Raw genomic sequence first — 14,844 nt, 5'->3', positions numbered from 1 at the left:
AGCTACTCAGGAGGCTGAGGCAGGAGAATCACTTGAATCCGGGAGGTAGAGGTTGCAGTGAGCCGAGATCGCGTCACTGCACTCCAGCCTGGGTAACAGAAGTGAAACCCTGTCCCCCCGCCAACAAAAAAAAAAAAAAAAGAAGGAAAGCAGAGTAAAATATGGGAGAAATAAAGCCCCCAAGGAATGGAAATACTGTAGTCATGAGCTGTTTTCCACACCTTCGACATAGTGGTCTTAAACAAATATGAAAGAGAAAAGGAAAAGGCCAAATGTAACAATTATTTAAGTGCTATGTTAATCTTAAAAGGGTGTGTGATCATGTATACACACAGGAGTTGATAGCAGTGACTGAATGAAAGATAGATGAAGGCAGAGAGAGATGCTTCCCTTACCCTGAGCGTGGAGACCCACGGCCCTCAGAGGGGGATCCCTTATCTGTGAGGTGCACTGGCTCACAGACCCGCCGCGGCACATCTGCCATCTTCTGAAAATCCCAAGGACTTGTTGTCTGAACCAGACTCACACAATCATCACTATGTCTAAATAACATTTCTCAAATAAAATCGTGTCCTTAATTTTTTCCCTTCTCTTTTTTAAGCTGATATAATGGTAGAGCTCTCTTCTGATTGAGTGACTACATGGTTATTTGAGTATCTAATTTGTGACAACAATTAAGGGAGAAAAACTCAGGACTTAAAATATCATAGGTGCTTGAGAACAGCAACCTACTTCGGTTTCTCAGATTCCCTTTTACTGCCTACGACGCCTCTGGAAGGTTTGTCCTTTTCAGAATCGGTGTCTGTCTCAGACCTGCTGCTACTCGACTGCCCATGCTTCCTCTTTGTTTTCTTATGATGCTGATGCTTCCTTTTTTTCTTTTTCTCTTTCTTCTTTTTTCTGCTTATTTGTTTGAGCTTTTTGTCAGTGTCACTTTCATCCGAAGGCTCTGATTTCAGAGGACTCCTGTTTGGGAAAATCAACATTAGAATTACTTTCTAAAAAGATGTAGGAAAAATAATACTATGTAAATAAGTCAACAAATATTTAAGAGGGAACTCTATACATGTTCACACAGATTTACTATTTGCCCATATATTATACAGTAACTTCCTGGATTACACCTTACCTGCAAGACTCAGGAATTGGACCTAAAATAAAAACAGGTGAAGAAATTCTAATTTTAATAGTTTCTAAACCTATACTTTCATACTTACACATCTTTAAATGAAAGTAACCTACCACTTATCAAATATAGTATTTTTTAAGACATTATTAAAGGTTGACTGGTGTGGAGACTCACTCCTATAATCCTAGCACTTGGGGATGCCAAGGCAAGAGGACTGTTGAAGGTGCTCGGGAGTTTGAGACAAGCCTGGGCAACATAGCAAGACCTCATCTTTATTTTAAAAAAAATAAAAACAAATTTCAAAAAAGAAATCATTATAAAAGGTTTATTTTCAGTGCCACATATTATGTCAGCATGTCGTTAATAGAAAAAAACAAAACATTTAATTGTGGTCCGTGTTTTCGGAGATGACAATGAGCTCTTCTTCCTCATTACTGAAATATCTAATATCTACCAGCTTCCTCTCACGCATCAACTATTCTCAATTTCCAGAGGCTTCTTACACATTTAGAGTATGGGGTTTCATAGCCTATTAACCCTATTAATGAAATCATCTAGTCTATATTTGTGAGAGAACTTATTTCTCAGTTCAATGATCTAAAACAAAATTCTTTCACAGTTGAGGAGAGATGTGTGCCATCTTGCTTTCCCTGATGTTTTCATGCCATTTTTAATCTTATACAAGCTCCCTCTATTTTTACAAAAGGGTTGAAAATGCAACTAAAAAAAAATCTGAATTATGATATTCTAAAGGTTACTAATGAGGCTAGTAAAGTTACTTGAGAATCACAATGATGCCATTTCCCTCTTGGCCTAATTACAGGCACTAACTGTGTCACGTACTTGCCACTGCAAAGCAAAGAAAAAAAAATTAATACAAGAGGTAAGGGAAAATAGTCAAAGATCACCTCATTACTTTAAGTAAGAGTTTTACATAGCTCTTTTATTAGAGTTTTCTAAGGAGCATCATTTCAGCTAAGCTATAGATAGTAAACTGACAAAAATGAAAACACATCTGTCAAACAAAAACTACCTTGTCAGCGGTGACCCTTCAGAAACAGGGGCTGGGGCTGCTTCAGTCTGTTGGCTCAGGGACGTTATGGATCCAACACAAAAGCTTGGGTTGCTCAGCCAGTCTAACTCTGCACAGGCAAAAGGAGAAAAGATCAATGAAATTAGTTCAATATGATTCTAAAGCAGGAGATCTATCCATCTTATCAGCTGACATCCTAATTCACAGCCAATGTCAGCCAATTTTGAACAGTCAGTCCAAAGTCCACAGAAGCTGAACAGAATCCATGAAATTTTTATTTCACAGGGCATGGCTTTAAAACACCCGAAAATATTCAAGACCAAAATCCTTCCATGATATCAAGCTGCAGCTTAAGCAAAAGCCATGTAATAAGTATGGGCTAAAAGGCAACAAGGCATTATGCATTCCATCCACTCACACCGTCTAATGAGTGTGACAGCTTCCAACGCATTAGGTTTTTATGACCTCAAATTTGATTCAGACAATTCCTAAAAGTTAAAAAATCAAACTGGCTGGGCGTGGTGGCTCACACCTGTAATCCCAGCACTTTGGGAAGCTGAGGAGGGCAGATCACTTGAGGCTGGCAGTTCGACACCAGCCTGGCCAACATGGCGAAAAACTGTCTCTAGTAAAAATACAAAAATTAGCCAGGGGTGGTAGCACACGCCTGTAAACCCAGCGACTGGGGAGGCTCAGGCAGGAGATCGCTTGAACCCAGGAGGCAGAGGTTGCAGTGAGCCAGTATCGCGCTACTGCACTCCAGCATGGATGACAGAGTCAGACTCCACCTCAAACAAAACAAAACAAAACAAAATCAAATCATGCATAAAAGCCCACCATGCTTAATATTATTACAGAAGATTAAGATATTTTTAAAAATATTCCATGTTCTACCTTAGTACACTAACTTAACAAACCTTTCCTTATAATAGTACTCTTCTTTGGAAATAAAAACCCAAGATGTCAACTTTTAATGTAAAATTATATAAATGTTAATACTGTGGTGATTATCTCTAGGTGATTATATTAAATGTCTAAAGATTTTCTTCTTTCTGCTTATCCATAATTTCTTACTTTTCTACAGTGAACTATTTCTAAATTACTTATTTTCTAACTTTTAGGAGTCTTAGCTGTGAAGGGAAGAAAAAACATGGGATGGCAGCAGCAAGGGAGCCCAGAGTGGGGTTTGTATTTTGTCCTGTTTTGTTTTAGGATGGGAGGCCAGCGAATATTCATATCCTGAAGAGGAAGAACCTGTTAAATGGTTGAAGATACAAAAGAAGAGGGAAACTGCATTTTTGAACAGTTTTATTGAGATATAATTTACATACCATAAGTTTCAGCCATTATTCATGTACAATTTGACAGATTTCTAGTATATTTACAGAGTTGCGCAGCCATCTCCAGAACTTTAAAACATTTTCATCATCCCAAAACAAAACCCCAGACCTATTAGCAGTCCATCCCTATCACCCACCTCCTGCTTCCCTGCCCCGCCCACCTCACCCCTAGCCAAACACTAATCTGCTTTCTATCGCTCTAGATTTGCCTATTTTGGACATTTAATATAAATGAGCTCATATAATATATGCGGTCTTCTGTAACTTTCCACAAAGTTTTCAAGGTTCATCCATGCTGTAGTGTCTATCACTAACCGCATTCCTTTTTATTGTCAGATAATATCCCATTTTATGGATTTACCACATTTTACCTGTCCGTTAGTTGATGAACACTTGGATTATTTCTTCTTTTTAGCTATTATGAATACTACTACTCGGAATATTTCTGTACAAGTTTTCATATGGACATATTTTCATTTCTCCTGAGTGGACACCTAGGAGCAGAACTGCTGGGTGATACGGTAACTCATGTTTAACATTTTGAGCAACTGCCAGATTGTTTTCCAAAGTAGCTGTACCATTTTAGATTCTCATTAACAATGTACAAGAATTCCAATTTCTCCATATCCTTTTTTGTTATATTATCTTTCTTATTACAGTCATCCTAGTGGGTGTGATGGGTTATCTTGCTGTAGTTTCGATTTCCATTTCCCTAATGACTAATGATGCTGAACATCTTTTCATGTGTTTATTAGCCAATCACAGATATTCTTTGAAGAAGTTCTTTATTCTGGATACTAGCTCCTTACAGTAACTGTATTAGTCCGTTCTCACACTGCTATAAAGAAATACCCAAGACTGGGTAATTCATAAAGGAAAGAAGTCTAACTGACTTGCAGTTATACATAGCTGAGGAGGCCTCAGGAAACTCACAATCATGGTGGAAGGCAAAGAGGAAGCAAGGACCTTCTTGATGTGGTGGCAGCAGAGAAAAGAGTAAAGAACCAAGGGGGAAGGGCCCCTTATAAAACCATCAGATCTCATGAGAACTCACTCACTATCGCGAGAACAGCACGGGACGAACTGCCTCCAGGATCCAATCACCTCCCACCGGTTCCTCCCTTGACACTTGGGGATTATAGGGATTACAATTCAAGATGAGATCTGGAGGGGCACACAGAGCCAAACCGTATCAGTATTTGCATCTTAGTATGGAGGAGACACCAGAATGTATGCCTCCTGACAACAGGTGCTGTTTTAATCACTGGCTTATAGTAGGTGTTCAACAAATACTTGTGAGAAAGAAGGAAAAGAGGAAGGAAGAAAAATCCCAAAGAAAGGAAGGAATATTAAACAGCACAGAAAAAAGGGAAAGAAGTGACAGATTCCAACTTAAGTGCCTACAGCAGGCCAAACACCAGGCTAATCACTTAAATCCTTTTCATCTTTTAATCCTCACAACAAGGCTCTATGGCAGGTATTATGATCACCATTTTATAGAAGAGAAAACTAAGACTCAAAGGGGTTAAGTAATTAGTAAGGTCATACCTAGTAAATGCTAAACAAATGTTCATGCAACTTTCTACTGTTTTTTTCCTTCTGAGGTTGGTTCCCTTCACTTGGGCCTAATTCCTGGCAAAAGATATGTGAAACTAGTTCCTGTTGCTCACTGAGATCAAAATTATTTCCACAATAATCAGATTCTATCTATGAAAAAGGAAAAGTGGAAAAAGATGGAACAAACAGAATTCAGGAAAAGATGCTCTCAAACAATTCCAGTATATTTCTACATAAATATTCTAGATAGTGATGACAGCTGGAAGAAAATGTAAAGAAATACATACAGCGCGAGACTCTTCAAAGAAAGTCCTTCAGAAGACACAAGAAAGGCTTTTTAAATTTGAGCAATGGGGTCTTGCTGTGTTGCCCAAGCTGGTCTCAAACTCCTACGCTCAAGCAATCCTCCTGCTTCAGCCTCCCAAGAAGCTGGGACTACAGGCATGCCACCACTGTGCCAGGCTTTTAAGGATGCAATTGAGGCTTTGCTGTATGGCACTACTATGGGGGAAAAAAATTCAGAAAGAAAGAAAATTTGGCCAGTGCATCTATTATACTAGCACTTCGGGAAGCTGAGGAGGGAGGACCACTTGAGCCCAGGAGTTCAAGACCAGCCTGGGCAACATAAGGAAGACTCCAACTCTACTAAAAAAAAAAAAAAAGAAAGCTCTTGGGTTTTGAACCTGAATCATGATGGATCCTCTGTGACCTTCATGACAATCGAATGACCTTCTGTGGAGCAAAAGATATTTTCACCTGACAAGAAGTTGTGTTTTATTTTATTTTTTGATAGCATATTAGCAGTAGACATGCAGGGAATATCAGAAGTAATACTCACTGTATGGCAGGCTTGGAAAGATTTTGGAAGTCCTCTAGTCCATGAATTTTCAAACTTTTCTTAGCCAAGGAACTCACTTTTCAAAGAGAATCTTGCAGAGAAGTCCAACATGAAGAACAGAAAAGGCAGGGATGCTCTCTAGTTGGGAGTTCAGAGGGAGGGGCTGGGTCTGAGATGGCTCTTCAGAGCTCAGCCTGGACACCACCCCCTCCCTTATAGACCAACAGCTGGAGTCCCAGCTGTGGCCAAGGGCAAGCATCTGAACCTGAATCTGTGACTCTTCATCCAGTTCTCTCCATCCCACACCATGGGAGCTTCTCTTCACTTTCTCAGCTAAGGGGGCTTGTTCTCCTAAAGTCTCCCTGCAGTTAGTACACGGGGCTCTTATGGCAATCTTCACATTGTAATCTCATTATCTTCCCACTATACTCTAAGCCAAGGGTCAACAACTCAAATCCTTATAGGGACCAGATTAGTAATGACTACTGTGATACTACACAAGTGGCAAAAGAAAAAAGAAACACCACTGGCTTACAACTCTTATATCCAAGTTTCCAGCTCCCTCCCCTCCTCCCACCTGTCACTTCCCAAACTATAGGCCCCATGAGGGCAGGGCCATGACTATTCTCTACTGTATTCCCAACTCCTAGCACAGTGCCTTGGTACAAAGCAACTGGACTCGATAAATATCTGTTGAATAAATAAAATGAATGGGGATATGCACCACATCTTTGCATGTTTATACTCCAACACCTAATCAAATGAACTGAAGAAATTTGAAATCTTCAAAAAAAATCCATTATCTAGGTATAAAGTACAACTAGTATAATTCTTCCTTTCTTCACTGTAAATGTATATTTAATCATGACATAAGTTGCTGAACACCAACTCCACGCCCAGGCACAGGTCGAGGTATTGGGGGTACAGTGGGGAACAAGAAAGGTTCTGCTCACATGGGGCTTATAATTATAACCTTCACTCTCAAATAAAAACTTGCATTGTTAAATTCAATTTTAATTCAACAGAATTCTGGAGAAAGTGATCTGAGATGAACAGACGCTTTATTAATCAGATTGCAAAGTCCTTTTCAACAGTTACATCCTCACGTAATTTACATACTTGATGGATATAAAATGTGTACATAGGTAATTGTGCCAATACTAAGCAAGATGTAACATTTATAGAGAAGACCAGCAGCACACCAAATACCTACAATTTAAGAAAGAGAATCCCACTGGCTGACAAGGCTTTTGTCCTTGCAGGTTAGTAAATTACGAGTTAGAATGTGCCTGGAGGCCGGGCGCGGTGGCTCAAGCCTGTAATCCCAGCACTTTGGGAGGCCGAGGTGGGCGGATCACAAGGTCAGGAGATCGAGACCACAGTGAAACCCCGTCTCTACTAAAAATACAAAAAATTAGCCGGGCGCGGTGGCGGGCGCCTGTAGTCCCAGCTACTCAGGAGGCTGAGGCAGGAGAATGGCGGGAACCCGGGAGGCGGAGCTTGCAGTGAGCCGAGATCGCGCCACTGCACTCCAGCCTGGGCAACAGCGTGAGACTCCGTCTCAAAAAAAAAAAAAAAAAAAAAAAAGAATGTGCCTGGAAATTAACACTCTGCCATACATTTTATTATGCATACACACCAAGCAATGTGGAAACATCAGGCAGAAAAACCACATTAGAACTACTGCCTAACAAAAATAGGCAGGTATCTGGTAGAAATGTAGCATGTATAAATTTTCAGCGTAATTTAACAGAAAATAATATAATGAATCACCACTGAATAATTTCAGCTGAAATACTTTTTATGAACATTTATTATGTAACCCCATTTCTCCATCACTAGTGAAAATGCTTTAATTCTATTACACATAGAGGGAGGAAGGAATTGCCATGAAAAGATCTGAACTTTAAAATAGATTTTTAACTATAATTGGATAAAATATCCAAGTTCTACATTCATTCCCCTTCTATTATAACGAAATAGCACTGATTACTAGTTCCTTTGAGTGAACTCAGAGGTAAGTGCTCCTCCTGAGACGGTAATTCAAAAAACATTTCTAGGGCCAATTGTATAAATAAAGTAGTGTATATATTACGGAAGAGATTTGTTCCTTTAAAATAAATAAGCCTAACAAAGGATCTGGGAGCACAAACTTATTTATACAAAAAGCACCAGCAAACATGGCTGAGAACTGCATTTAAGATGATTATTACAGAGAACCTGAGCAAAGTCAGCCCTTCCACAGCAGTTAACCTACAATTTGAAGAGGCCCAGGAATTCCAAAGGTATTATATAAAGGACCAAAACCCCAATGTTCTAATATCATAGCATGGTTTATAACACAAGTTCTGTAGTTAGAAGGACCTATGTTCAAACTGGTGGTTTCTTGGTTGTGCAACTCTGAACAAAGTAACTTCTCTGAGTCTCTTTTTTTTCATTTGGCAATTTTTTACCAACAGCCAGGTATTGGTCTAGGTGCTAGGAATGCACGATGAGTAAGACAAACCCAGCACTCCCTTCATGGAGCTACCCTACTAGCAGTCACTTCTACGCAATGTGACAAATGCAGAGAGAGAGAAAATAGACAGGGAATAATGAGAGCACGCTCCCTAATTCAAACAAGGTCTGAATCAGAGAAAACTGCCTTAGAAAATATCTCAGCTAAGATCTAAAGGAGGAGGAGTGAAGGAAATATGCTCCTAGAAAGTGTCTGGGAAATAGACACTGAGAAATAGGAGAAGTGATTGTGGCTTGGACATTGGGACTGAGGGGAAATGGGGGCAAAATGAAGCAGGAGAGGTAGGGCCTTAAAAAACATGTTTGAGAGCTTAGCATTACCCTAAGAGCAATGGGTAGATGGTCATGTTTTGAATGAGAGTGACAAAATCAGATATACTGTTTGAAAGATCAGCAGCAAAGAACAGCATTTAAGAGCACACATTTTAGACCAGGTGTGGTGGCTCGTGCCTGCAATCCCAGCATTTTGGGAGGCTGAGGCGGGTGGATCACTTGAGGTCAGGAGTTCGAGACTAGCCTGGCCAACATGGTAAAACCCCATCTCTACTAGAAATACAAAAATTAGCCAGGTGTGGTGGCGCACACCTGTAATCCCAGTTACTCAGGAGGCTGAGGGAGGAGAATCGTTTGAGCCCTGGAGGCAGAGGTTGCTGTGGGCGGAGATGCCACTGCACTCTAGCCTGGGCGACAGAGTAAGACTCCATCTCAAAAAAAAAAAAAAAAAAGAGCTAACACTTTGAAGCTAAATTGCCTGAGTTCAAATCCTGACTCTGTGACTTACTAACCATGGGACCTTCAGAAGTTACTTACCGGCTCCCTCTGTGCCTACATTTGAAGAGTATTAATTTCATAGAGTTGTTATGAGAATTCAGTAGGTTAGTAGTTGTAAGGCATTTAAACCAGCCAGTGTCACATAGTGTTGTTTTTAAATAAAGACATTTAAAAATTCTTGCTACAGTGTGGCGAGTGGCTCAGGGAGCAATGGTAGGACTAGTGGTGGGGACGCTATTTTAGGAGGCTGTTGTAGTAATCCAGGGGACAAAAGTTAGGTAGTGGTAGTAAGACTACGGAGAAACTAAGGACTTTCAGAGTTGTTTGGAAGGACTAAAGAACTGAATGGGTGTGTGTCTAAGTTTCGGTTTGGGTGAATGGTAGTGCCATTTTCTGATGTTTGCACACAAGAAAAAGGTTTGGAGGAAAAAGATAATGTGTTTAGTTTCTTCCCCAAATACGGATAATATGCTTCATATAATATGAAGATTAAATAAACTAATACACCATCTTCCATTCCAAATCTGTCAAATATTTGATTCCCAAGCAACAATGTTTTAGGGTACACAATCCTAGTCAACAATCTGAGGGTAGGAAGAAAAGCTCCAGAACTGAAGGGGTCAGATACTGGGCGCTCTCTGCTGCTCTTGACACAATGGATGCTCCTATTTCTGTTGGTCGAAATAATGAATTTTACTAAACATAGCCCCACCAGGCTCATTACTGAATGTGATACCTACTTAAATCCTGGCCTCTTTGTTTTTTTTCTAAGATGGAGTCTCTCACTATGTCACCCAGGCTGGAGTGCAGTGGTGAGTTCTCAGCTCACTGTAACCTCCAACTCCCAGGCTTAAGCAATCCTCCCACCTCAACCTCCCGAGTAGCTGGGACCACAGGAACACACCACCACACCCTGCTAGTTTTTGTTGTTGTTATTAGAGCCCAGGCTGGTCTCAAACTCCTAAGCTCAAGTGATCTGCCCGCCTTGGCCTCCCAAAGTGCTGGGATTTCAGGTGTAAGCCACTGTGCCTGGCCCTTGGCCTAACTTTTAATGGCAGCCAGAAAGAGGAGAACAGCGCCCCTCTCACTCATTTTGGTATTGGCTGTCTTTCCTGTCCAGGAGTTTAACATTTTTTTTTTAATTGAAACTCTGCACCCACCTCTTGCTAACACTATTTTACATTTTTATAACATTTTTATAGTGTAAGGCAAAAAGTACACTGCTTCTATTTATAACAGTAAAAGACTGGAAAGAGTCCAAATGTCCTTAATAGGGGACTAGTTGAATAAAGCATGTGACAGCCACACGATGGAGTTCTGTGCACTAGTAAAAAGAAATGAGGAAGATCTCTATAGAGTGTAGAGCGATCTCCAGGATCCAAGGTAAAATGCAGAATAGTACGCATTTAAGAAAGAGAGGGGAAATGTAGTTGCTTATAGAAAGGAAGAAAAAAAAATGGGAAGATACCATAGGATAATGAAAATGTTAGTCTGCAGGGGAAGGAAAGTGACAGGTTGGATAAACAGAGATGGAAGGCTTTTCTTCTCTGAATATACCTGGTTTACAATTTTAACGTCAGACTAAGTGTTTCATAACATTATAAAGCAAAATCAAATTAAAAAGAAAAACAATGCCTAAAAATGGAAAACATTTACATTTATATCACCATATATCAAACTGGTGATAAAATCACACAGGGAATTGTTTCAAGTGATTTTCAAACTCAGTAAATTGACCGCATATCCACTGTGGGCTATGTCCTTAAAACAAATAGAACCATTAAAAAATCTGAAACTGTTAGTATTAGTCACATTAACACTGTTATTTTGAACATACACAGAAATTTTAAAATTAAATCAAAGAAGTAAAAGTTTCATAATCTTACATTTGGAGTGGAAATACTAATATGAATTCCTGATGTATTTTTCTCTTCCCGGTTCCATCCACTGAAAAAGTCTAGAAGTAATGACAACACAGTGGTGATGATACCCCTAACAACCCAGTGTGTGGTTTTCATATATCCATACCATTTTCCACTAAAAGAAACCAGGGGCCGGGCGCGGTGGCTCAAGCCTGTAATCCCAGCACTTTGGGAGGCCGAGACGGGCGGATCACGAGGTCAGGAGATCGAGACCACCCTGGCGAACACGGTGAAACCCCGTCTCTACTAAAAAAATACAAAAAACTAGCCGGGCGAGGTGGCGGGCGCCTGTAGTCCCAGCTACACAGGAGGCTGAGGCAGGAGAATGGCGTAAACCCGGGAGGCGGAGCTTGCAGTGAGCTGAGATCCCGCCACTGCGCTCCAGCCCCGGCGACAGAGCGAGACTCCGTCTCAAAAAAAAAAAAAAAAAAAGAGAAATGGCCAACTCCAGGCCACAACAGAAAATATAAGTGATGATTCCTGGACATCTCTTTGGACAGAAAGCAAGAAAGCTATTAAATAAAGATGATTGGGTCAGGCCCGGCATGATGGCTCATGCCTGTAATCCCAGCATTCTGGGAGGCTGTGGCGGGAGCACCGCCTGACGCCAGGAGTTCAAGATCAGCCTGACCAATGTAGCAAGACCCTATCTCTAAAAACATAAATAAATCAGCTCAGTGTGGTGGTGCACACTAGTAGTCCTAGCTACTCAGGAGGCTGAGACAGGAGGACTGCTTGAGCCCAGGAATTGGAGATTGCAGTGAGCTATGATCGCGCCACTACACTCCAACCTGGGCGACAGGGTGAAACCTCATCTCTTTTAAAAAAAAAAAAAAAAAAAAAAAAGCCTACCTGCAATGTATTGAAATATAAACGTTAAAAATTCATGACTTCATAATGAAAACAAAAGACTTCATACCTCACTGGTCACCTCTAGAAGTTACTGGGACCCCAACTCATTATTCTGAAACTAACGAAAGGAATGAATCAACTAATCAAGTAATTATCCTAGGCCAGGCGAGGTGGCTCACGCACTTTGGGAGGCCAAGGCAGGTGGATCGTTTGAGGTCAGGAGTTTGAGACCAGCCTGGCCAACATGGTAAAACTCTGTCTCTACTAAAAATACAAAAATTAGCCAGGAGTGGTGGCACATGCCTGTAGTCCCAGTTACTTGGGAAGATGAGGCAGGAGAATCACTTGAACCACAGGTGGAGGTTGCAGTGAGCCAGATCTTGCCACTGCACTCCAGCCTGGGCGACAGCTAGACTCTGTCTCAGAAAAAGAAAAAAAGAAAAAAGTATTTATCCTATATTTCCTTCCTAACTAAACTGTATTCAGCGTATCCCAATAGTTCTTCATAGAATAACTGATGTTAATAAATACAGGAGGAATGATACGATTAGAAAATAACCATTTTGCAACCTCAATGAAATAATAATGAATCTAAACAATAATCATAAATGGCTGCAAAAATCATTAGCTGTAAGGTTCACGGGCTGCTTCATATGGGATGAAACAGGTTGCAAACACATGAATCCACTGGTCAATCTTAACATCACTAAAACAGAATACGTCAGACAGGGCATCCTCCTGATATGATTCCATAGCAAGTGCACTGCTCCCCCAATGAGGTACTTTCAACAAAAAGATTAAATCTGAATAACTAATTGACTAGAGCTAAATACCAGTTTATATGAAATACTGGGATACAGAAGCATGTTAAGTGACACTATGAGGATTTGGTGGGAAACATTTACAGGACAAATAACACGGTTTCCTCAAAAAATCGACCACATGGAATGAAGGAGAGGGAAAAACTGACCTATATTGAAAGAGACCTAAGGCATACATCCACAAAATGCAACGTTGGCTTTATTTTGGAAATTGACTTGAACAGTCCAACTGTAAAATCCCATTTTTGAAACATCTTGTGAAATGTGAACACTGACTGGTAAGTGAAAATGACCAGAAAAGAATTATGGCTTGTTTTCACTACAGGAGATAATGTTGTGTTTACATTTTTTCAAAAGACAATACTTTATAAAACATACTTTTACACACATTTTCCTGATCGTAGATATCCAGAGGATGTCAAATAAATATTATTTAAGAGTAAGACTCCTCTGCAAAACTTCGATTTCCCCCTCTCAAAATAAAAGGATAAAGCTTTGTTATTAAAGATTACTACCCTCCATCACCACCAGCCCAACCATATTTCCCAAGGCTCCTCTTTATGCCACTATATCTCCAGACAAACTAGATGATTTGCAGTTCTCATGTTTTTCTTCTGCAGGACTTGAAGGCCCTGGTATACCCTTCCACCATCTTTATTTGTCCAAATCCTACTCTCCTGAAGATCCATCAAAACTTAGCTCCTGGCTAGGCACAGTGGCTCATGCCTGTAATCCCAGAACTTTGGCAGGCTGAGGCAGGAGGATCACTTGAGCCCAGCAGTCTGAGATCAGCCTGGGCAACATAGCAAGACCCTGTCTCTACTTAAGAAAAAAAATAAAGAAGCAGGCCAGGCACATTGGCTCATGCCTGTAATCCCAGCACTTTGGGAGGCCAAGGTGGGCGGATCCTCTAAGCTCAGGAGTTCCAGACCAGGCTGGACAACATGGTGAAACCCCATTTCTACTAAAAATACAAAAAATTAGCCAGGTGTGGTGGCGCACGCCTGTAATCCAAGCTACTTGGGAGACTGAGGCACAAGAATCACTTGAAGCCGGGAGGCAGAAGTTGCAGTGAGCTGAGGTTGTACCACTGCACTCCACACTGGGTGACAGAGTGAGACTGCCTCAAAAAAAAAAAAAGTAAAAGAAATAAAAATTAGTTCCTACATAAAGCCTTCTTTGAACCTTCTATTAGAAGTAATTATTCCTGGGCTGGGTGCAGTGGCTCACAAGTGTAATCCCAGCACTTTGGGAGGCTGCGGTGGGCAAATCACTTTAAAGTTAGGAGTTCGAGACCAGCCTGGCCAAAATGGTGAAATCCCGTCTCTCCTAAAAACACAAAAATTAGCCAGGCATGGTGGCGAGTGCCTGTAGTCCCAGCTACTTGGGAGGCTGAGGCAGGAGAAACACTTGAACCCGGGAGGTGGAGGCTGCAGTGAGGCAAGATCGTACAACTACACTCCAGCTTGGGCGACAGAGCAAGACATGGTCTCAAAAAAATACATAAATAAATAAATAAAAAGAAGTAATTAATCCTGTAGTTAACCTACGATATGTATAACATCCTATCTTGTACTATACACTTTTTAGGTGCACTCATGCATTCGTGCAACACATAATTATTAAGTAACTACTATCTATCTGTACATCTAGAAAATATTTATTTAACACCTATTATATTTTGGACCTGTGCTGGGGCTAACTATGCTCCAATGAACAGACAAACACTGCACAACCTGATAGAGATTACAGTCTAGTAAGGGAAGACTACAACTTTACACAAGAAATTACTCACAATTATAAGAAACAGGACGAGCGCAGCGGCTCATGCCTGTAATCCTAGCACTTTCGGAGCACCAAGGCAGAGGATCGCTTGAGCTCAGGAGTTTGAGACCAGCCTGGTCAACACAGTGAGACCTCGTCTCTACTAAATATTAAAAAAAATTAGCCAGGCCTGGTGGTTCACACCTGTAGTTCCAGCTATTCATGAGGCTGAGGCAGGAAGTTGAGCCCAGGAGTCTCAGGCGGCAGTGAGTTATGACAGAGCCACTGCACTCCAGCCTG

General features: G+C 40.8%; 1 protein-coding gene across 1 annotated transcript in view; it reads right to left on the bottom strand.

The window, feature by feature from the left end:
* The window catches only part of LOC105467563 (NRDE-2, necessary for RNA interference, domain containing), a 51,089-nt gene that overhangs the window by 35,063 nt on the left and 1,182 nt on the right, over nt 1–14,844 (bottom strand). Inside the window, exons 2-3 of the mRNA XM_011717253.3 lie at nt 2,163–2,271; nt 733–966 (exon numbers count right to left, since the gene is read on the bottom strand). Coding sequence (XP_011715555.2) covers nt 733–966; nt 2,163–2,271 — 343 coding nt within the window. The remainder of the gene's footprint in view (nt 1–732; nt 967–2,162; nt 2,272–14,844) is intronic.

This window comes from Macaca nemestrina, chromosome 7 (genome assembly GCF_043159975.1).
Source record: "Macaca nemestrina isolate mMacNem1 chromosome 7, mMacNem.hap1, whole genome shotgun sequence".
NCBI classification, from domain to species: domain Eukaryota; kingdom Metazoa; phylum Chordata; class Mammalia; order Primates; family Cercopithecidae; genus Macaca; species Macaca nemestrina.
This window is presented reverse-complemented; position numbering and strand designations above follow the sequence as displayed.